The sequence below is a fragment of the Camelina sativa genome, chromosome 7 (assembly GCF_030686135.1).
Source record: "Camelina sativa cultivar CO46 ecotype springtype chromosome 7, ASM3068613v1".
In the NCBI taxonomy this organism is placed as follows: Eukaryota; Viridiplantae; Streptophyta; class Magnoliopsida; order Brassicales; family Brassicaceae; genus Camelina; species Camelina sativa.
The window spans coordinates 9,809,140-9,832,219 of record NC_141886.1 but is presented as its reverse complement, the minus strand read 5'-3'; the positions used below and the strand labels follow the sequence as shown (position 1 = coordinate 9,832,219).

Below are 23,080 nucleotides of genomic sequence, written 5' to 3'. Positions count from 1 at the left end.
GTTCCGTATATATTAACCATGCACGAACCGTAAAATATGTTTTGTTGATACTAAAGAGGAAAAATATGATTCCCTTTTTTTGTTCAAACTTGAAATAAAAATGCATAAGCAAATTTTATTTTAGTAAGAAATTGACTATAATTTAGTTATAATCCAATATTGTAACTAAATTAAGTTGCTTTAAAAGAAAAATTCCCTCTATCGAAACCAAACATAAGATGAGGTTTAACTAAAACACTATCAGCATAGGACAGTCGATTGACAAAAAAAAAACTTAAGTTATTTATTCAGAAATATATTTAGCTTCCTATCATCCTTTGGATCCTTTGATTAAAAAAAAAAGGAATACAAAAAGTTTTACAAAAATATAGATAGAAATCCACGTGAGATTAGAAAATTAGAATAGTGCAAATCTCTACCATGAGAGATGATTCAAGTCAACGAACAGAATTTAAAACAGGGTGATTCTTCATCTCCTTTTTTTGGATTCATATTATCCAGGGTTCATATGTCACATACATATAGATCCTCGAGGAAAAATCTATATATATGCTACACATTTGCTTAATTGATATGTCAAAACACTGAAAATTAATTTTAAACCTTTAAAGTGACACTAAATAGCACTTTAAATTTCAAGAAAATTTTACTAACACTATCAACATCTAAAATAATTTTATTAACACTTTACACCTTTAAAATGATTTTACTAATACTTTAAACATTAAAACTAACTTTCCTATTTATAGTTCCATAAAAAATGACGGAACAATAATATCCATCAACACTAAAATTAAATAATATTGATTAAATTTAAAATTTAATTAGTTTATTTATTATGGGGTTTAGTGTATATATACGCAAAAAACTCTCCCCACTACGTGATAAAGTTGGAGTATTTAGATGGACTATAACATGTATGTTCGCTCAACAACAAACAATTATAAAGTTGAAGTAATTTATATAATAGTAGCATTCTTAACAAATGGCTCTGAGTTGTCTGAATTTTTCAGTATTCCCAAGTATGATGTGCACCTTATATGTTTGTAGTGACCGTGTTTTATTATAGAAATGCTTAAGTTGTTAAACTAAATAAACAAAATGAGGAAAGTCTTGTTAATGCGGATTATACGTACGGTCATGCATTAATAAATGTGACCACTACGTTAAAATTGTATAATATCAAAACATAAATAAAACCGAAAGAATGTGAAAACCAATAACCAATTTTTTATAAAAGATGTTATTTTCGAAATTACCTGGAAACAACAGTCTTCTCCTTAGATTATTTACATTGGTTTGATGTTTACAACTCCCACTTTTTTTTTTCTTCATATTCCACATCATTTTCTCTTTTTTTTTTCAAATCATAATTCAACACTTACATCATTTTTATTTTCTACAGTAATTTGTTTGATAAAATTACAACATCATATCCCACCACCATTATTATTTCATATTTTCATTTTATCTTTGCTAATCTTTTTTGTGATTATATATTATTATGTCACAGTCAATATCAAATGAAAGTCTACAGTCATTGTATAACAATCTTTTGAGTTTGAATAAATTTTACATTCAATTCAAAAAAACAAATCAAATGAAACTAAAATAATTAAATATTAAATAATTTTATAAAATAAGAAAATATAGTTTTTTGTGTATCCAAATTAAGTGAAACAAGTAGGTTGGTGGTAGCAGTTGCCCCCAGTAAATATAGAAATACCTAAAAGTTTTAGGTTAGCCAAAATAAAAATAGTGGCAAACTGTTTAGATTTTACCCCATAAATAGTCACAGGAGGAGTGTTCGACTCCACCTAAGAACAAACTGCACCCACTAATATGTTTTTATAGAGGATAAAAAATGATGAATTTTGGTATAAAAATATTTAAATAAAATTTCTTATTCTATGAGAAAATTGATGTCAAATAATTGGGTTGGATAAAAAATATATGAATGTCGTAAAAGTTGACATCTAAATTAACGAGTGCTATTTCCACTTTTTGGTGGAAATCCAATGATAGGACTGGTGGCCTACATTGGGTGGCCTGGGATAAATTATGTAAGGATAAGTGTGAATGGGGCCTAGGTTTCAGAGCCCTAGAACAATTTAATGATGCTATGTTAGCGAAACATTATTGGCGGTTAATCCAACATCCGACGTCCTTAATGACCCGGGTGTTGAAAGGCCGATATTTTAGGAATAAACACCCTCTTATGGCCAAAAAACCATATAACCCCTCCTTCGCTTGGAGGAGTATTTTTTCAACTAAGGGATTGGTGGAACATGGAGCGCGGTGGGCGGTAGGCTCGGGTTGTTCTATTTTGGTTTGGCGAGACCCATGGATACCATATATTCGAACACGTCCAGCAAATGGTAAGGGAAGACTCTGGTTACCAAGTTTGATGGTGAACCACATAATTAATCCTGTTACGAAGGATTGTCATTTGCCTACTCTGGAGGAGTTTCTGGATCCGGAGGATATACCGATTATTCAGAGTATGGCGATCAGTAAAGTCCAGCAACCGGATCGATTATTATGGCACTTTACCAAGTCAGGGAAGTATACGGTTAAATCAGGTTATCGGCTAGCCAGAGAATTAATGACGGAAGTCGAATACGGGCCGACTTGTATGGCCCTTAGGGCCCAGTCGTGGAAACTTGATGTTACCCCGAAGGTCCAACATTTTTTCTGGCAGATTGCTTCGGGCACTCTCCCAGTGTTAGAACGGCTTGCGTATAGGGGTGTCCGGTGTGATACTCTATGCAAACGGTGTGAGTCTGCACCAGAGACTATTAATCATGCTCTTTTTGAGTGCCCTCGCTCGCGCGATGTTTGGGGGTTGTCACTGTTTTGTTAGTTCCAGATGGTTTTTCATATGCTTCAATCTATGCAAATTTAGATTTTATTTTCTGGCGGGCAGCTTCTCAGTCGGGGGATCCTGATGTAGCTCTTTGTCTTCCCTGGATTCTTTGGTCACTATAGAAAAACAGGAATAAAAAAAGTTTTTCAGGGGTTAGAGGCCGAGCCGTTGGAGATTTTGATATGATCGTGGCCAGCAAGGAGACATAAGCTGTAGAGAAACCAGAGATCGTGGCAAGGATCACTTGTTCAAGAGCTAAGGAGATGGCCAAGGAAGCTCATTCACTCATAGCTGACGGGTCATTCAATCTACCGAGGATCCAAGTCTTCAACATATCCACCCTGAAGACTTCACCCGGTAATGATAACTAGATAACTTAGGTGTGAAGTTTGTACTCTTTTCCCATAGCTGAGTTTTGTCCCAATGGGTTTTCTCGGTATGGTTTTTAATGAGGCAAATGGATCACTACGTCGAGTTATCTAGAAGTCATTACCAATGGGGATTAATGTACAAGTCACCATGACTTCTGAACTAATACAAGTGACTTCTGTACTACTACAGATCACCTAGACGCTTCGTTGTTTTCTTATTTCCTTTACACGCCTTGTTGTTTTATTTTGAACTTCCTGTTGTTTGGAGTGTCGAGCCTTAGGGTTGATTATAAAACCCAAAAGCGACGCCTCCTTGTTGGGTAGCGAAGAAGTTTTATATAACAAGTATTGTTGAATCTTTCTTCTCTCAATCCGAACTCGTGAATGCGTTCATGATTCCGAGTTTCTAAACACTTTGTGATTAAGAAACTCTTCACTTTATTTTCGAATCCATATAACCATCTAACACTTCTCACCATCGAATCATTGCTCTTCTCTCTCGAACTTCGCCTGCCGTCACTCGCAATCCACTTGTGCATCATCACCATCAATTCACGTCGCCTCTTACCTGTCATCAGCCTCCATCAGAGTTTTATCCTAGGGAGTTCGTATTAGATTTTAATTCAGGCAAATAATGATAAAGTACTGTGGGAGGAGGCCAAATCTTACTCAGACAGTTATTTGCCTACTACGCCTCTGTTGGAGGATAGGGGGCGTTTCTTCGATGTCAGATTGATGGTTCTTGGAAAGGTTCAGATCCTCTGCAGGGTCTGGGGTGGTGGTATTGTAGTGATGAAGATTCGACGCTTCTTCTGGAAGCACGGAGTCACAGGCGCGGTCCTACATCCTTACATGCAGAGCTACAAGCCTTGATCTGGGCTATGGAGTCACTATTGGCGGCGGGAGTTGTCTGCCAGAGCTTCGAGACAGATTGTGCAGAATTGATGGCGATGGTGCAGACGCCTGATGATTGGCCAGTTTTTTCGCCTCTGTTGGAGGAGTTATTTTTGCTCAGATCACGCTTTCCTTCCTTCTCCCTGACCAGGATCACTCGAGAGCTCAACGTAAGGGCAGATTGTCTAGCCCGTTCTTCGAGATCTTTACTTTCTGAAATTTCTTTTGTAAACTCTTTTCCTCCGGTTTGGGCAACCAATCTTGAAATTACTTTAATTAATGTTTGGTTGAAAAGAAAAAAAAATATCTGAAATTTCAGCATCTAATAGAAGTAAAAATATATTTTTATCTTAATATTATCACATAATTAAAAAATCATCCACTCACTATCTGCCACGTGACGATCAAGATCCATATTTTTGTGATTCAATGCTTTGTCTTCACATCATCTATTTTTTTTTCAACACCACATTGTAGTTATTTAACAGTTTAATAAATTATTCAACGGTTTTAAAAATGGTCAAGTAATTAACCATGAGGTATCTCACGTCCCTAATGAGATGAAAACTGAAATGGAGTTTTAAGATTCACTAGGATAGTACCCGCGCTACGCCGCGGGTTATTTTTAATTATGTTTTTATTTTAACTATTTTGAAGAGAATTTTTATAGGTTGTTTGCAATAATAATATAAAATCAAAGAATGTGTTGATTGATTATCATTTTTTATTTTGTATTTACATTAAAAACATGATTTGTCAACATTAAAAGAAAATATAATATTTAAATAATAAAAAACTCTAGGATCGCAAAAGGCCAAAACCATACAATATAAATCTTATAATGAAATTCTCTGAAACATAATCCCCCTCAAACTCAAACCAAAAAATATATCAATATCCACTCTGTCGCATATTCTAAATCACATCATAGTTTTGCTTATGTAGCATTAAAACTATGAGTAAATAAAAATGAAGAAAAATGTTTCAGCTATCGGTTCCTAGTTTCAATCTCTTCATCAAAGAAACCTTCATTATCTTTTCTTCTTCCTTTTTCTCTATTTTATTACGATCTCTCTTGCTCTCCTATACTCTCTCTCATGGTTACCTCTCTTCTCCTCTCTCCTTCAACACCAACTCTCTCTCTCCCTCCTTGTTGAACGAAGTCCGCGATACAAGTGTTTTTAACACACGATCACACAAACCCTTTTCGTTACACCTGCAAAAATAACGTTGAATCCGCAGTGCTGGTGATCCCATGGCTCTCTTTTGAAAGATTGGATCAGAACCGACGATGAAAGCTAATTAGAAAGAAGAAGAAATTGAATCATCCAAGAGAACAAATATGTGTCCACCTAGACAAAAAAGCTGATATGTATTAATGTTTTAATTTGATAGGTTAGTGAATGGTTATTATTGGAATAGAATGATGAGTTGTATTAATTAAATGTTTTTATTGGTTACTTGTTTTAATTGATGTGTCATCTCCAGAATGCTTCACAATGCTGATGTGTCATGCTCTGGAGAGAAACATCCAAATTTTATTGTATTGATTATTATCAATTTATTTGGAATTCGAAATTTTCACATAAACTACTATATTTGATTACTCTTCTACTATTCTTAATATATATACATTTTTACTATAACAATAATTTTTGATAGGTTTTAGTTGCATATCACACTTTCAAATCTTTCATTGTTAATAATACTATGAGAAAAGTTATAAAAATATATTCTGAGTAAACATCAAATATGATTCAAAACAAAGTCAAAGTGCAACGATGACAAAAATTAAATATTCAGTTGTATTTTTCTATGCCACTGAAAACAGTTATGATTAGCATCTTCGTTAATGGGTTCTATAGTATATTTTTTCTTTCTCAAAAAACATACTAATTTGAAATCTACCATAATAACTATTAGAAAGAATCATTAACAAAATCCTTCATACCATATTTGGCATTTTGAAAAACAAACTAAATTTAATACGAAATTATTAACTAAGAATCCCAAATCTTTAGGTATAATACCTAAAATTAGCTAATAATTCTAAGATTTAGTAAATATTAAAAACATAAAATATCGGATAAGTTAGCCATATTAGTTTCATGAACCCGCCGGATATTAATGTTTATAAAAATTTCGAAGATTCTCATCATTAGTGTATCACAATTAAAGAAATAATTGTTCAGAGAATGCACAAATAAATCAGAAATCGACTACACCGAGCTCTAAAAAGCAATATTATTGGTGTCACTACTTATTTAATCCTTCACTTCACCTCTTCTGGACTCAGTTTTTTTTTAATTACTCAGCATGATCTCTTTCTCCCGAAAGTTTTTCAAGAACCAGAGTTCAGAACCGACACAAATAACGACGAATTGGGGGATGATGTTTTGCTCGGCCATCAAACCAAAACCCGCAAATAAGAAAATATCACATAGACCGATGTGTTCATCAATGTTGTATATATGATCCGTCACAATGAGATAGAAGAGGAAGAACAGAGACGCATTCATCAAGAACGTTTCACTCCCCATCTTGATAGATGAGTCTATCCAATTAAAGTAGTAGTAGAAAGCGAAAGAAACAACCGACTATGGTATATACCATACAAGCGGTGGTCAAGATTCAAAGGAGGGAGCGGGAAAAGTGGGATGAAGCATACTGAGAAGAAAGCGAGCGGAATCAGTTTCTTCGTCGACGTAAGAGAAATGTAATAGGAAGAGCAGTAGACAGAGATAACTGTAACATCTCCGAACCGTTCTATGACCACGCAGGCCATCGGACAGCCACGAGATGCCACTATGGGAACTATACCAAGGTGATCTAGTCGAGGGACGGAAGCTGCAGACTTCCCGACCGGTTCTTCCTAGCACAATTCCACCCGCAACCGAGACTACTTAGGTTTTGCAACCCTTGCGGCTTGGTGCGTTGTGTTGACCTGGACAAGGCCGAGTACCATTTGCAACTTGCCATGCTTTCCCCGAAAACCGAATATATTACTTCAATAGTTTATTACATTGAAAATAAATCATTAAAGCAATATATAAAGATAGTCGGATAACTTGTCATAAATCGCTTATGAAAATATAGGGTTTTACAAAGAACACAAGAAAACCCTATCCGACACCCTAATGTTTGCTCCAGCTCTAGACTCACTTAGGCTTCCTGCAAGACAAAATAATATCATGAGTAATCTAAATTACTCAGTGAGCCTGGGCACCCCTTTCTCCTAGACAGGATTCTACTTCCCAACCCGACTACCCCAGCAAGCAAAGAAAACAAGCAAGGCAAACTAGCAAGCAAGTAATCAAAGCAATGCAACAGAAACAAAGCGGAAGCAACAATAACAAACAAGCGAGAGAAATTAGAACGACACGACTCTACTCGGACGAACTATCCTCGCTAAACACAGAGAAAGATGACTAGAGGTACAAGGACTGCTCATAGGCATGCTCACTTGGACACAATAGACTCTTAACTCTTACACGACTCGCAAGGACGACTAGAATAAAATAAGGGACGCTTGAAATACCCTAGACTCCTTCACTTATGGGCCCTCGATAATCTGTTCCATTCCACAACACTTCCCATGCTGAAGCCACAAAGGTAACCAGCATGAGCCCCCAAAGGTTACATCGTCATGTAACGGTCACGCTAGTAGATAGCTAGCCGTGACATTTTCCCGCGCGAGTGGTCATAGGGAACTCTCGCGAGACAGAACCGCATTTGGAACAGAAGATCGACATCACTATTCTAGCTAAGACTCGAGAAACAAATTCAAGAGACTTCGCTAAAATACTTACAACAACTCAAGCAAGAAATCAACCAAAACAAGCAAGGAATTTCAAGCAAGAGAACATGCAACAATCAACAAGCAACAAGGATGATAAGTCAAGCAACTCATGATCATTCTACATGCATGCAACCGATTTATCCAACTTAAGCAAATTAATGCAACAAGTTCTTTTACGCATGCAATCCATTTTAAGCGATTTAACCCATTTAAATCTTTTAAGTCCAATTAAGCATGCAAGCTAACCTCATCCAATTTTACGCAACAAAAATTGCTAACAAACTTCCCAATTTAATCATGCATGCAACCGGTTTCAAGCAAGAGATATTGCTAGTAAATTCGCTAAGTCTCAACATGCATGCAATCCTCTTAACCAACTTTTAAGCGTTCCAATTTTACTTAAAATGCATCCCAATTTATCTTGCATGGTGATTCTTAGTTCAAATTTGATTTTCCCTTAACATGAATCTAGCATGAATCCTACCATATTTCGTATGCACCAAATTAAACCAATTCTAACATGAATCTAGTCTAAATGCATCACGCAAAGGGTACTCGCAAACATCTAAAGATCCATGCCGTGTCCCGCACACAAAACCACATAACTAACCTTGGGGCAACGGATGATGGATGGACTTCACTGCACCGCGGATCAGACAACTCCCTCTTCTTGCGTCCAACAGCAACTCTTCACAGCTCCTCTTCCTCAGCTCTTTCCTTGGTCCGCAACCAGCGTCTCTCTTTTTCTCTCTTAGTAGCCTTTGAGCAAAATGGAAATTCTCTCCCTTATGGCAACACTTCTCTCTTTTTCTATCTTCTTTCTCTCTTCCTCTCCTTTCTCTCTTTCTCTCTTTCTCCCTTTCTCTCTTTACCCCTTGTATTTCTTTTGCGAAAATGAGAAGGGTGAAGTCTTATTTATAGAGAGCTTGGGCGGTGGAGGTGGCCAATGCATGAGATGCATTTCTTCTTCCTTAGTGCATGTTGCTTAACACTTGTAAGTGTTTAACATTAACACTTGGCCACTAAAACTTTGTTTAATCTCCACTAACTCCTCCTTGATTAAAATAGTCCTCCACTAATTCCAATTTGATTAAATAATCCTCCACTAACTCCAATTTGATGAAAATAATCCTCCCTTAGTGGGTTCCTTCCCATCCTTGGTTCACGTCCGCACACGTCCTTGATCGTTCGGCGTTCGTCTGTACATCTGTCCGTGCTCGTACGTCCGGTACGGTACATGGTACATGGTACCATTGGCCATCTCTCGATTCGTCCAGAATTTCTCGGACATTACTTCCGTAATTCTTCTACCCTCCTTCCTTGCCTTCCATTTGTGTCCCTTGCACGTCCTTGGACCAGGGGTTTTTCTTTTGAATTTTACCCCTTGGTGAGGGTCATTACATTCTCCCCCCCCCCTTATAAGAATTCGTCCCCGAATTCTCAAGCCTTCTCCTTCTTTTCTTGTGATGTCGATACTTCATGACATCTACGTCCCGTCTTGTGATTACCATCATATTGATACCTTCACTGAAACACTTTTGGAAGACTAAACTTCCTTCGCTTCTCCTTGGCTCTCTTGGTGCCATAGCCTTACTCCATTCCACACTTTTTCCGCTTACACCCTTGGCTAATGCTTTTGGGAAAGCTTCTTCATCTCCAGCATCCACTTGGTTCTCCATTTTCAAACTCCTCCAGTACTAAGGCTTCCTCCTTAACCGTACCATGACTCGTTCATCTCTTTTAGATTCTTCGACTCGACACTTCTCTTTCTTCAGCTTACGCTTGACACTTTTCTTTTCCTTCGAATTATAGATTGGTTCACTCCACTATCCTGATATGCTCATCCTACGACTTTGTATTCTCTCCTTTGTTGGCCACAAAATTATTGCTCCTCCGGCTCTTCTGGCTCCTTTAACCTTACACTCATTCTTATTTCTCTGATTCCTTTAGCTTCGCACTCTCTTGGGTTTTATCTTCTTTCGATTTATAGCTTCTCTCCCAGACTACTTGAACTCAATTTCCTTGACTTATATCTTCACTGTCCTTGATTGACTTTAGTTCTGAACCTACTCGAATGATCTCGGTAGAAAATATTGACTTCTCCATCTTCAATGTCTGCCTCCAATTGCAAACTTCTTGTTCAACTCCCATATTTCCACCAACTCCTTGCCACACTTGGTTCAGCAGAACCTTACTGGCCTCAAAACATAAACTATGTTTTAACCTCCCTTGGTCGACTTCCATTATTTTCTTGCACCCTCTTTGTCTATTCATAGACAGTTTCGTCTTCTCCGCGTTATCTTCTTGCATCTTCTTTTGCACTTAACTCTTGGACCATGCACTACTTCTCACACTTTCTTGCTCATACTTGGTTCGACTTTCTCTATCTGTTTCGCCATTTCGATCGATTTGCACCGCTCTGTTGCTCTTTTGATTTCTTAGGATTCGCCTCATCCTCCTCCATCATTTCTTTCTTTTTGCTCTTTTCTCTTTCTTTCTTTTTAAACTGATTGTACTTTCTTAGATGAACTCTCTTGAACTTCCTTGGACTTTCTTGTACTTTCTTGAAATTCTTCTCTTTTGACTGATCGCGCTTTGTGGTGACTTACGTGAATCCTCATCAATCGCGCTGATGCATTGCAAGCTAATTATGCAAAATAATTAACTATGCAACCTATAAAACTCAACCAAAATCAAAGCAAGCAGTTAAACAAGCAAAGATTAGCAAGCAACAACAATAACACCACAAACACGGCTAAAGAACACAAGGTACTTTACACACGAGTAAAAGATACAAAGGTTCTACACCACTTAGCCGGTTACTTAAAGGGTTCGGATCCTAGACAACACAACAAAGGTTAAATCTAGAAGCTTACAACACAAGGAAAAACTATCCAACCCTTACACACAAATTCAAAAGGAACACTTCCCTTTACTCCAACCCATCTACTGGTTCCTGCGCCTAGTACACTCTTCACAAGTGCACACGCACACCCTAGACGGTTTATCAGGTAACGGTTCAGCGGGAGACTCGGTTGAGGTAGAGGCGACAGACAATGAGGTTCCAGCTTGATTCATCGGGTCTTCTTCATCTCGAATAGCTCGGTCTAACGGGTTCTCCCCCTTATGCACAAGTAGGTTTGATGGGTTCTCTCCCTCTTGCACAACTCGGTCCGGGCAGCTATGAGTAAAATGCCCACTCCTTCCACACTCAGTACAGATAACATGATCTGGGATCAACGGACGTTGTGGTCTTGCCTTCCAGCAATGGTTGTTCAAATGTCCCGGCATACCACACGAATCACAGGGCCTTGAGTGCCTCACATACTCCGGGTTCGGACACTGATAGGCAAAGTGCCCTTGCATCCCACAATCTTCACACACCATATTCTCCAGGGAAAACATACATCGAAGTGCTGTCCTCCAACAGTTTCTGGTCCAATGTCCAACTCCCTCGCACAACTCACAATAAGGTTGATTCCTCATGTGGACTTGGTTCGGATACACCACTCTCTTCCGGACAATGGCTCTTATTCTCAGTCGGCCTCTCGGTTGAAAAGTCACGGACTACGCGTCCGGCTGCTCTCTTGACTGAAACTCCTGATAAGTCATCTTTGGCCTCTTCGAACTACTCTCTCCTTCTTCGAACCTTACCTCACTTTGGTTTAATCTTCTTAACTCAGACATCCTCTCCCATTCTAAGTCTCTTGGTTCTTCCTCTTGTTCTGCTAACACCATTCGCAATGGTATAGCCCGAATAGGACTGTTGTGTCTCGGCACAATTTGGTCCGGTACTACATGGTCTAGCATTACTCGATCTTGTCCGCCTTGGTTTCTCACATCTCGGCTTGAACTAACCCTTGGTCTCGCGTTCTCTCTAGGATCCACACTCGCGGCAGCTTCTTGGTCTTGGTCTCTTGGCATATGTCTTGGTCACTTCTTGATTCCACCACCAAAGTTGGTATCCCCTCGTCATCACTTGACAAAATTTCGATCACCTCCACAAACACTTCCCTTCTCGTCGTCGGCTCCTCTGACTTAGAGTCTCCGTCACCTGGATTCCTTTGCCTCTCGGTCACCGATACTATAGGTTCACCCTCAACTCCATCCGCTCTCTCCGGTGAGTGTAACTCGTTCAAACCACGAAGAATTTCTGCGACCGTCTCCGCTTTTTCCCCCACTGGTTGTCCCGTACTGGTACCTCCGGTCTTGGGTGTTACCCCGTTCCCACTAGCAACAGCTCCTTCTGGCGCATACATCTCCGTCAAGAAGTTCATAATCTTCTCGACTACCTCCGGGTACTCTCTCATATAGTCCTCTGGATTAACCTCTTCATAATGATCCTCCACAAGTTCTAACAGCAACTTCTGTAACTTATCGGCGAGCTCCACCTCCGCCTCTCCATGATCTCCAACGGGATTGGTTTGAAAATTTCCTTTTGCGTCCATCCTAACTTGGATACGACTCGGCTCACCAACCTCCAATACAACCGTCTGCTCGTCCTGATCCACTTCTACCTCCTCCGTTTCGTCTAGACACTCAGATGGATCGGTCTCAATAGACATACTGTCCCCTTCTCCGATCAATCGCCAATCCACACTCCAAGTGTCTGGATTTATTGGTTCATGACTACTCTCTGACTCCGTTGACAAATACCCATTGTGATGATTACAACCCTCATGTCTCGGCCCCTCATCTCCGGAACCATCCTCGCAACCTGAATCACCTGAAGACATCTACACCCACAAGAAACAAGGTGAGATGCTTAGTCCATTCTAAGGTTCAACTTAAAACTAGACAAGCAAACAACCGGATAAAATTTTGTGTTTTTGCGACACATTTACTCGATAAAATTTTGAAATGCACAAGTGCTCGCGGGTTCGAAAACACCGCTCTGATACCACCGTTGTAACGCCCCAAACCGTTCTATGACCATGCAGGCCATCGGACAGCCACGGGACGCCACTTGGGAACTGTACCAAGGTGATCCAGTCGAGGGACGGAAGCTGCAGACTTCCCGACCGGTCCTCCCTAGCACAATTCCACCCGCAACCGAGACTACTTAGGCTTTGCAACCCTTGTGGCCTGGTGCGTTGTGTTGACCCGGACAAAGCCGAGTACCATTTGCAACTTGCCATGCTTTCCCTGAAAACCGAATATATTACTTCAATAGTTTATTACATTGAAAATAAATCATTAAAGCAATATATAAAGATAGTCGGGTAACTTGTCATAAATCGCTTATGAAAATATAGGGTTTTACAAAGAACACAAGAAAACCCTATCCGGCACCCTAATGTTTGCTCCAGCTCTAGACTCACTTAGGCATCCTGCAAGACAAAATAATATCATGAGTAATCTAAAATTACTCAGTGAGCCTCGGCACCCCTTTCTCCTAAACAGGATTCTACTTCCCAACCCGACTACCCCAGCAAGCAAAGAAAACAAGCAAGGCAAACTAGCAAGCAAGTAATCAAAGCAACGCAACAGAAACAAAGCGGCAGCAACAATAACAAATAGGCGAGAGAAATCAGAACGACACGACTCTACTCGGACGAACTATCCTCGCTAAACACAGAGAAAGATGACTAGAGGTACAAGGACTGCTCATAGGCATGCTCACTTGGACACAATAGACTCTTAACTCTTACACGACTCGCAAGGAAGACTAGAATAAAACAAGGGACGCTTGAAATACCCTAGACTCCTTCACCTATGGGCCCTCGATAATCTGTTCCGCTCCACAACACTTCCCATGCTGAAACCACAAAGGTAACCAGCATGAGCCCCCAAAGGTTACATCGTTATGTAACAGTCACGCTAGTAGATAGCTAGCCGTGACATTGTCCCGCGCGAGTGGTCATCGGGAACTCTCGCGAGACAGAACCGCATTTGGAACAGAAGATCGACATCACTATTCTAGCTAAGACTCGAGAAACAAATTCAAGAGACTTCGCTAAAATACTTACAACAACTCAAGCAAGAAATCAAGCAAAACAAGCAAGGAATTTCAAGCAAGAGAACATGCAACAATCAACAAGCAACGAGGATGATAAGTCAAGCAACTCATGATCATTCTACATGCATGCAACCGATTTATCCAACTTAAGCAAATTAATGCAACAAGTTCTTTTACGCATGCAATCCATTTTAAGCGATTTAACCAATTTAAATCCTTTAAGTCCAATTAAGCATGAAAGCTAATCTCATCCAATTTTACGCAATAAAAATTGCTAACAAACTTCCCAATTTAATCATGCATGCAACCAGTTTCAAGCAAGAGATATTGCTAGTAAATTCTCTAAGTCTCAACATGCATGCAATCCTCTTAACCAACTTTTAAGCGTTCCAATTTACTTAAAATGCACCCCATTTTATCTTGCATGGTGATTCTTAGTTCAAATTCGATGTTCCCTTAACATGAATCTAGCATGAATCCTACCATATTTCGCATGCACCAAATTAAACCAATTCTAACATGAATCTAGTCTAAATGCATCACGCAAAGGGTACTCGCAAAGATCTAAAGATCCATGCCGTGTCCCGCACACAAAACCACATAACTCACCTTGGGGCAACGGATGATGGATGGACTTCACTGCACCGCGGATCAGACAACTCCCTCTTCTTGCGTCCAACAGCAACTCTTCACAGCTCCTCTTCCTCAGCTCTTTCCTTGGTCCGCAACCAGCGTCTCTCTTTTTCTCTCTTAGTGCCTTTGAGCGAAATGGAATTTCTCTCCCTTGTGGCAACACTTCTCTCTTTTTCTCTCTTCTTTCTCTCTTCCTCTCCTTTCTCTCTTTCTCTCCTTCTCCCTTTCTCTCCTTACCCCTTGTATTCTTTTTGCGAAAATGAGAAGGGTGAAGTCTTATTTATAGAGAGCTTGGGCGGTGGAGGTGGCCAATGCATGAGATGCATTTCTTCTTCCTTAGTGCATGTTGCTTAACACTTGTGAGTATTTAACATTAACACTTGGCCACTAAAACTTTGTTTAATCTCCACTAACTCCTCCTTGATTAAAATAGTCCTCCACTAACTCCAATTTCATTAAATAATCCTCCACTAACTCCAATTTGATTAAAATAATCCTCCCTTAGTGGGTTCCTTCCCATCCTTGGTTCACGTCCGCACACGTCCTTGATCGTTTGGCGTTCGTCTGTACATCTGTCCGTGCTCGTACGTCCGGTACGGTACATGGTACATGGTACCATTGGACATCTCTCGATTCGTCCAGAATTTCTCGGACATGACTTCCGTAATTCTTCTACCCTCCTTCCTTGCCTTCCATTTGTGTCCCTTGCACGTCCTTGGACCAGGGGTTTTTATTTTGAATTGTACCCCTTGGTAAGGGTCATTACAATAACTGTGGGGAAGTACGATACAACAACAACGGTTCTTGGTGTGGGAAGATGCTTGGTCTTCCATGAGGAAGAAAACAAATTGATTGGCGAAGTTGCAGACGAATTGATCGGGGACGTTGCAGATGAATTGATCGCCATCGCAGACGAATCGAGAAGAAGTGAATGCTAAGGTATAGAGAAGCAAAACACACTAATTTACACTAGGAACAGAATTTAATCTCTTACAATCTTTCTATTCAATCTTTTTAACAGAATTTATCTCTTACAATGATACAATTTTGTCTCGGCCCTTACTCAACCTATTCCTCCCAATAGGATTGATCCCGACTAAGAATGAATCTAAGCCTCTCTCTTTTCTATCTAAACACACACCTGTGTAGATCTAAGAGAATAAAACTAACCCTCTCTCTTTTCTATCTAAACTCTCACCAGTGTAGATCTAAGAGAATGAGAACAATTCTCTGCGCACTTAATGACCTCCCTGATTCACGTCACAGAGAACTGGGAACACACCTTCAAAGCTTTATTTTTGTGGCTTCAAATTGGCTCAAATTGGCTCGTGGCCTACTCATAGAATATATATACACGACTTGAGAAACCCTAGAAGGCAAGTCTCCAAGTATCAAGGGATAAGGAAACTTTTTGCTGCTCAAGCTTATCCTTTCTTTATTTGTTGTAAAAAATATTCTTCATATCTCCAAGTATAAGGAAACTGCTTGCTGTTCAAGCTTATCCTTTCCTTATTTGTTGTAGAGAATATTCTTCATATCTCTAAGTATAAGCTCGTCTCCATCTTCAATTCCAAGTCATCAACCTTTCTCCACACATCATCACATCCACTCATATCTTTCCACATCAGCTCACAGATCCATGTCAGCAACTCATGCGTTTGTGATCTGATGCAGCTTCCTGATTCGCAAAACACTCTGTTCGGCACAACGACTTGTTCTTCACAGCGAGTTGTTCCAAAATCTGCATTTACATTGAATCGTTTGGTGGAATTGAAGAAATGAAGAATGGTTTCAGTGTATCTTGAATCTTGTTTATATGCAAGAAGAGTGAGGTTGAATCTGTTATATATGCGAGAAGAATGAGTTTTATTTTTATTTTGATTAGTATTATTCAAGAAAGAAGAACAAGAGGTGATGATGTGGGAGTAAAAGCCTCTGGTTTGAGACTTTAGAGGGTTTTGGGAGTGGGGTTTTAAGCGTTGATCCCACCTTCTCAGGTCCGATTGGGGGTAATGCAGAGTGTCTCAAGAAGCATCGACGCAAATGGGTTGTTATAACTTAACCTTGAAAAGCATGTGTGGCATTCCTGTTTCTAGTTGGGATGTCATATATAAGGTCATGCGCCTCAAATACAAGTTATGTTGTTCAACTTACATAAGATGAAGCAGTATATATATATACATGGAATGAAATATCTAGGGACTCACCTCTCTAGGCCTGGGCATTTTAACCATATCCAAAACCCGAACCCGAATCCAACCCGAAATAGGCAGTTCGGTTCGAATTCGGATAGTATTAAATACCCGATCGGATTTAGTTTCTTTGAAATTCGGGTACCCGATCTGGTTCGGATATTACCCCATACCCGAAGTAGATCCGAATTAACCCGAAATAAATACAAAAATGCATCTAAGTGGGTTTGAACACAGTACCTTAGGCATATATTAGTACATCATAAACCATTTTGCCACCTTAGTTATTCTATCATAGTATAGAACAGTTACGTATTTATATATATATATATGTATTCTAAAATTGACTTATTTTTTCCTTTATCAATCAGTAGAATCCATAATCGTTTTAATTTTTTTCATTACCCATATCAATTTTACTAGAAACATGACAAGCAAATCTAAAAAAAAAAAAAAAAAAGTGATAGTTTGTGGGTTAGAGGAGTGAGTGAGGTTGGAAGAAAAATATGAATCATATCATATAATTTTCTATAGATGTTGTTAGATTTGGTAGAGAATTTGAAGGATTTGATTCTTAAAGTGGTGGTCATCGATGAACAAATCTAGGGTTTTTGGCTGAAGAAGAGAGATTAAGAAGAAGGAGACAAGAAGAGGGAGGTAGAAAATAATTTTTTTTTTTTTTTTTCACGGCAGAATTTTTTTTTATTTTTATGAATTCGGGTTACCCAAAATTACCCGAACTTGATCCGATATTATAAAATATATGATCAGGTCTTATATCTCTACATCCGAAAATCCGAAAACCTGAACATCCGAACACGAATCCGATCAGTTTCCCGAATGCCCAGAACTACACCTCTCTTTCATACAGTCTCTAAAAATATAGGCCCCAGCACTCCTGACTCTCTCCATGAAAAGGTCTGGAATCCAGAGATCTCTAGCCATGTGCTCCTCCACCTGCATTGTAAAAGTTATAAACTACACATCTGTATCTTGGTATGATTGTACTACACTACTACTGTACCTTTTCGTGGTTCTTCTGGAGCTTTGTAAACTCAAAGATGTCAGCATGCCATGGCTCCATGTATACAACTAAGGGTCCTTCACAATATATACATGAGAGAGATCATCATATACAAGACAAATGTTATCGCCAAATTAGCAAAGCTAAGATTTACCATTCCTCTTACCTCCTCCTCAAATGCCTTTTTTTTTGCCCATAGGCACGGGCGCACGGCTCTGAGTATTGGAACAATGCCAACTGAAACACTAATACTGCCTACAGATTTGCTTACAACAGCACACTTTTGGAGTGCGTGGCCTCGATGCTATCATCTTTCATGCAGTTAAGAAAGCTGCGACTTAACTACCAATTCAATTATTTTGGGAAAACGAGCTATTTCCCCCCCAAGAACTATCATATCTTGTTGTATGGAGCCCGAACTATGGACACGAGCTATATATCCCTGTCAACTATGCTTGACACCTATTTCTCCCCAAATCGAAAGTTCTACACTTATATCACCCGAATTAAAATTGTGTTGGTTTAGCTTTTGAACCCAATACCAAACCATATAAACCGAAAATTGAACCATTAAAGACCCGATTCCTTACCCTGTTAAGACCCATGAACCCACAAATCCCCAATTTTCAAAAATCACGAACCCTACAATCGATTTGGCATTGTTCTTCTTCTTTCTTCTTTTCTGGGTTCCATTACCGAATTCGAGATTCAGAATGAGCAATTCGACCGAATCATCCAGTTCTCGTGCGAGAGGAAGAGTGTTCGGTGTGCCAAAGAGATGTTGGTGCGGGGAAGCTGTTGTAGCTTTGATCTCGAAATCTGATCTGAATCCTTACCGGAGATACTACCGTTGTAGTTTTGCTGCAACAAATAAGGTAAAATTTATGCTTTTATCCTCTTGTCTCATGATTTTGGGTGGTTCTAATAATTGGGTAATGGTAGCTTCGGAACGATGAACATGTGTTCAAGTGGGTCGATGAAGCTTTGCTGAATGAGGTAGATGCATTGGCTATGAAGAATGCTGGACTTGAGCAACAATTGAAAGAGCTTAGGACAGAGAGGTTGGAGTTTGATACTCTGGTTTATGAGAAGATGGAGAAGGAGGTATTGGAGAAGGTTGAAGATGGTTTAGGTGAAGCCAAATCATGGAATAAGAAGATGATGAGTGTTGTATTGTTAGTCTGTATGGTCATGATTGTACTAAGCAAAGTAGTTGGTTGAACAAATGGTGTATGGTCATGTTTGTTTGTTTGTCAATGATTTAAGACAATGAAACCTTTTGTGTCAAAGATGAAGCTACATTTGTTGTGTTATAAACGATCATCAAAAGAGATGAAATTAAATGTCATAAACGATCATCATTTGAAACGAAATAGATCATACAAAAGAGTTAGGAAAGGCAAGAGTATATGTGGTCGAAAATACAACATGAGCAACCACAAAATTCACCATTGGAGACAAAAGACACTAAGCGACCTAGGGGAAGAAAAGAGTTCATGTGGTCGAAAATATGTATCTAGGCAACCACAAAATTAGCACCCTAGTAATAAGTAGGTTCTTGATCAAGCTTGAGTGAGTGATCCTTAACTTGGTTCAGGTTGAGTAGGCTGTCGAGAAGGCTGAAAAAACATGGCATTAGAGTTAGTAACCAAAAGAAAAGTTAGAAACTGAAAACATCAAAGCAATATATCATACCTGAGAAAATTCAGACTTATGGAATCTAGAGTTATGGTTAGCTTCCCCACAAATGCCACAATGCATTATTCTTTTTTTCTGTTTTGGTTGCTTCTTAGTAGGTGACTCATTGACACCCTTCTTCCTTTTCTTGTCAGCCTTGGTCTGTTTTTCCTCAGGTGGTTCTGCATACACCTTATTCCCATTTGTACAAGGCCAAAACTTTGCACTTCTTTGTGGAGTTAGGCCTTCTTCATAGTTTCTCCTCCATATAGCTGTTCGGAACCACTGGCAGACGTAGTTCTCAGCCGTTAGCTTCTTATCAATGATGAGACCATATGCATGCTCACATGGGATGCCACATATTTGCCACTTCTGACACGTACAAGTCATCTTCTTTAGACAAACACGGTGAGTGTCTCCACTGACTTTGACTTCGAAGGTCCCATTTGTGCTTGTTGATACCTTAGCCGTAGATGCTGCTTTGTGCTCAGCCGCAAGAAACTTAACAACATATGGAGTACAGATCCCTGCAAACATTTGCGAAAAACATGAGAATCTATAAACACAACAAATAATACATAAGGATAAGATGAATTTTACCTGTGTGAGAATTAGATATGGCAGACCTCTTTGCAATTCGCACCATGTCCAGTCGTCTTATTGTCTCTAACATGGCAACAAAAGGCTTCTCTCTTGCCTTGTTGATGGAGCTGTTAAAAGACTCTGTCGAGTTATTGTCGACATCTTCGCAGTAATTACCAACCTTGTGGAATGCCCTACACCAACTCTTTGGATTTGTCCTCATTACATCACTGTACACGCGAGAATCGTAAGCAAAGATCCTCTCCAAATGCTGCCTATACTCTGACTCATTGTAAGACCATGCCAAATTCCAAAGCAGTGGCTTCAGTCGGGTTTTATTTCCATGAGCCTTTTTCAAGTTACCGTAGATGTGTTGAACACACATCCGATGCTCTATCTTTGGTAACTCCACAGAAGCAGCCTTGATCAATCCCTGAGACGTAAAAGCATAAGTCAAGTTAAATAAGAGAAGCCAAAATAAAAGCATAAGTGAAGTTAAATAAAAAAAATAAACTTGCCTTTTGCCTATCGGACATCAGGATGAATCCATCACCATCGTTTAACACAAAGTATTCTTTCAACAACTTAGCAAACCATAACCAATTTTCATAGTTCTCAACCTTGACAACTCCCCATGCTATTGGATATATACCATTGTTTGCATCTCTGCCTAAAGCTACCAATAGCTGACCCTTAATCTTATTCTTCAAAAAGCAACCATCAATTCCTATGATCGGCCTACAAGTCGCCATCCATGTTCTTCTTATGTTGTCAAAACAAACATAGAACCTGTTGAACATGTCTTTACCATCATCATCCGTAATACATTCGACCTCAACATGTGAATTCGGGTTTGCTTCCATAATCTCAGCTGCATAATCTCTCAATCTATGGAACTGCTCATCATACTCCCTCTCAATCCACTTTAAAGCTGTCTTCCTAGCAGCTTGACACTGAGGCCTAGTGATACTGATCTTCCAATCTGCCTTTACAATTTTTTCAATCTTCCATGGCATGAAGAACTCAGGATCATCCCTAATCTTATCAACAAACAACCTAGCTATATGCGGCACTGTAACATCTCACACTCTCCATTTGGAATACAGCTATGCTTATCGATGAACCTATTGATCCTCCACATCTTATCATTTGACAGAATTGACGCATAAACCTTCCACTCACATTTAGATCCATCCTCATCATTAACACCAACACATTTAAACCCTATTTTCGCTTTATCATACCTGTACTGCTTCAGATTTCTCCCAGTTTTGAGAACATAATCGAGAACCGCCTCCTTGAAAGCCACCCCATTGAAAAACGCCTGCTTGTAGAACAACTCCCCATTACCACGCCTCATATTCGTACGAGCTCTTACCGGACCATCGTCACCGTCGTCTTCACTCTCTGGGTACACATCGTGGCGGATTGGAGGTTCATCGACAAACTCCTCAATCATCTGCTCGATGTGAAATTGGTCTCTATCTTCACCTTCTTCGTCGTAATCAGGCGTTGGGCCGCCAGGATCTCTCTCGATTAATGCCATCAAATCGATTGAACTCGGATTCACTCTTTTTAGGGTATTTCACTTTTTGGGGATTTCTCAATTTAGGGTTCTCTCGATGATTTTGGGTTTCAAACAATGTTTAGTCGGGTCAAAACCACTAAAAATCGAAAACAATCGGGTCAAATTATGGTTAATTGGTTATCTCGATAAATTTGGGTCAAAATAGGTTTAATCGGGTCTAAATTGGTTTAGGCTTTTCGTTAGACGGTTAAACAAATAGTAAACTATGACAAACCCAAGATTAGGTGTAATTACATCTCAAACTTTCAATTCGGGGTGATATAAGTGTAGAACTTTCGATTTGGGGAGAAATAGGTGTCAAGCATAGTTGACAGGAATATATAGCTCGTGTCCATAATCCGGGCTCTATACTGCAAAATATGATAGTTTTTGGGGGAAATAGCTCGTTTTCCCCCATTATTTTCAATAAAAAGCCCGCAAATGTAACGCCATTAAGAATATATTTCAATGCATACGGTATTTTCTTTTTAAGAATAGTAGAAGAGTAATCAAATATAGTAGTTTTTTTCATTTTTCTCTTTTCTATATCTGTTTTAGTTTTCATTTCATGAGCGACGTGTGAGATATATAACGCAAGGGCAAATCCATGTAAAGCAGCCTTTGTTCGCAATTTACAAACAAAACAAAACAAAAATATAACGGTATGCGTTAACTTGTATAAGTACACGAGTTATAAAGTCAACTCCTCTGATCCGTATTGAGGAGGACCCTGAGATTTTGGATATGATGGTATGCGACTATGCGTCTTTAGATTCCTAGTTTAGAGTCTGTGTCATCTAGCTCTTTTCCATCTAGAATTAGGCCAAACCTACGAACATGATTATTTATCTTTCTCGTTTTCATTTATAAAGAGATCCATCAGTGCTTCCCCTAATTCATGTAGGAATCGAATTAGTTTTTTTTCTAATAGAAATAATATTGAAACCGTAAATATTTACTTACAAATATAAAATTTGATCGGCTGATTTATATTTGTGATGAAATTTAGCACACACACTAACCAAGAGGGGAAATAATTAAACCGACATTACTTATTAATAATAACCTTATTAACCTGTATATAAAAATTACTGGCTTACCTATATACAGTAGATCTAAACACCTAATCACAAGTGAAACAAATGATTTATCAACAAGTAACGTTAATTCTATCTGAATGTATGATTTTTTGTTTGAAACAAATTAAAGTAATTGTTTATTTGTGTTTTAAATGTAAATTTATGCCGGTACTTATAATATATTAGGAAATAGAAAGAAAAAATTTATCCGTTAAGAAACAACAAGTAGACTGGATTTATTTAAAAAGGAATTAAATTGTGAGAATTTGGTTCTTTATTCAAAAACTAAATCCAAATCGAAAATCTAGAAAATCTTAATGGATGTGGTTTTTTCAAATAGTTTTTGGTTTTAGATCTTTCAAAAATTTATTTTTGAACCATTCAATTTTTTATGAAAAGTGGTTTCCCTAATTTATTAACTAAATTAGATTCTTAAA

The 23,080-nt window shown here is 38.8% G+C and overlaps 1 protein-coding gene and 1 pseudogene across 1 annotated transcript; one reads left to right on the top strand and one right to left on the bottom strand.

Annotated features, from left to right (window-relative positions):
• The first annotated feature begins 18,451 nt into the window (after positions 1-18,451).
• LOC104704491 (uncharacterized protein At4g04775-like) lies at positions 18,452-18,959 on the top strand. The gene is made up of 2 exons (XM_010420568.2): positions 18,452-18,613; positions 18,681-18,959. Exons 1-2 carry the CDS (start codon positions 18,452-18,454, stop codon positions 18,957-18,959), a joined length of 441 nt encoding a protein of 146 aa, XP_010418870.1.
• A 146-nt stretch (positions 18,960-19,105) lies between these two features.
• On the bottom strand, positions 19,106-21,543 carry LOC104704490 (uncharacterized; annotated as a pseudogene).
• Between the last annotated feature and the right edge of the window lie 1,537 nt (positions 21,544-23,080).

Excerpts from the sequence above, each read along its gene's own strand:
- LOC104704491 (XM_010420568.2), top strand. The coding sequence starts at position 18,452 with ATGAGCAATTCGACCGAATCATCCAGTTCTCGTGCGAGAGGAAGAGTG. Across the intron at positions 18,614-18,680 it reads GTTTTGCTGCAACAAATAAG|CTTCGGAACGATGAACATGT; the intron begins GTAAAATTTATG and ends GGGTAATGGTAG.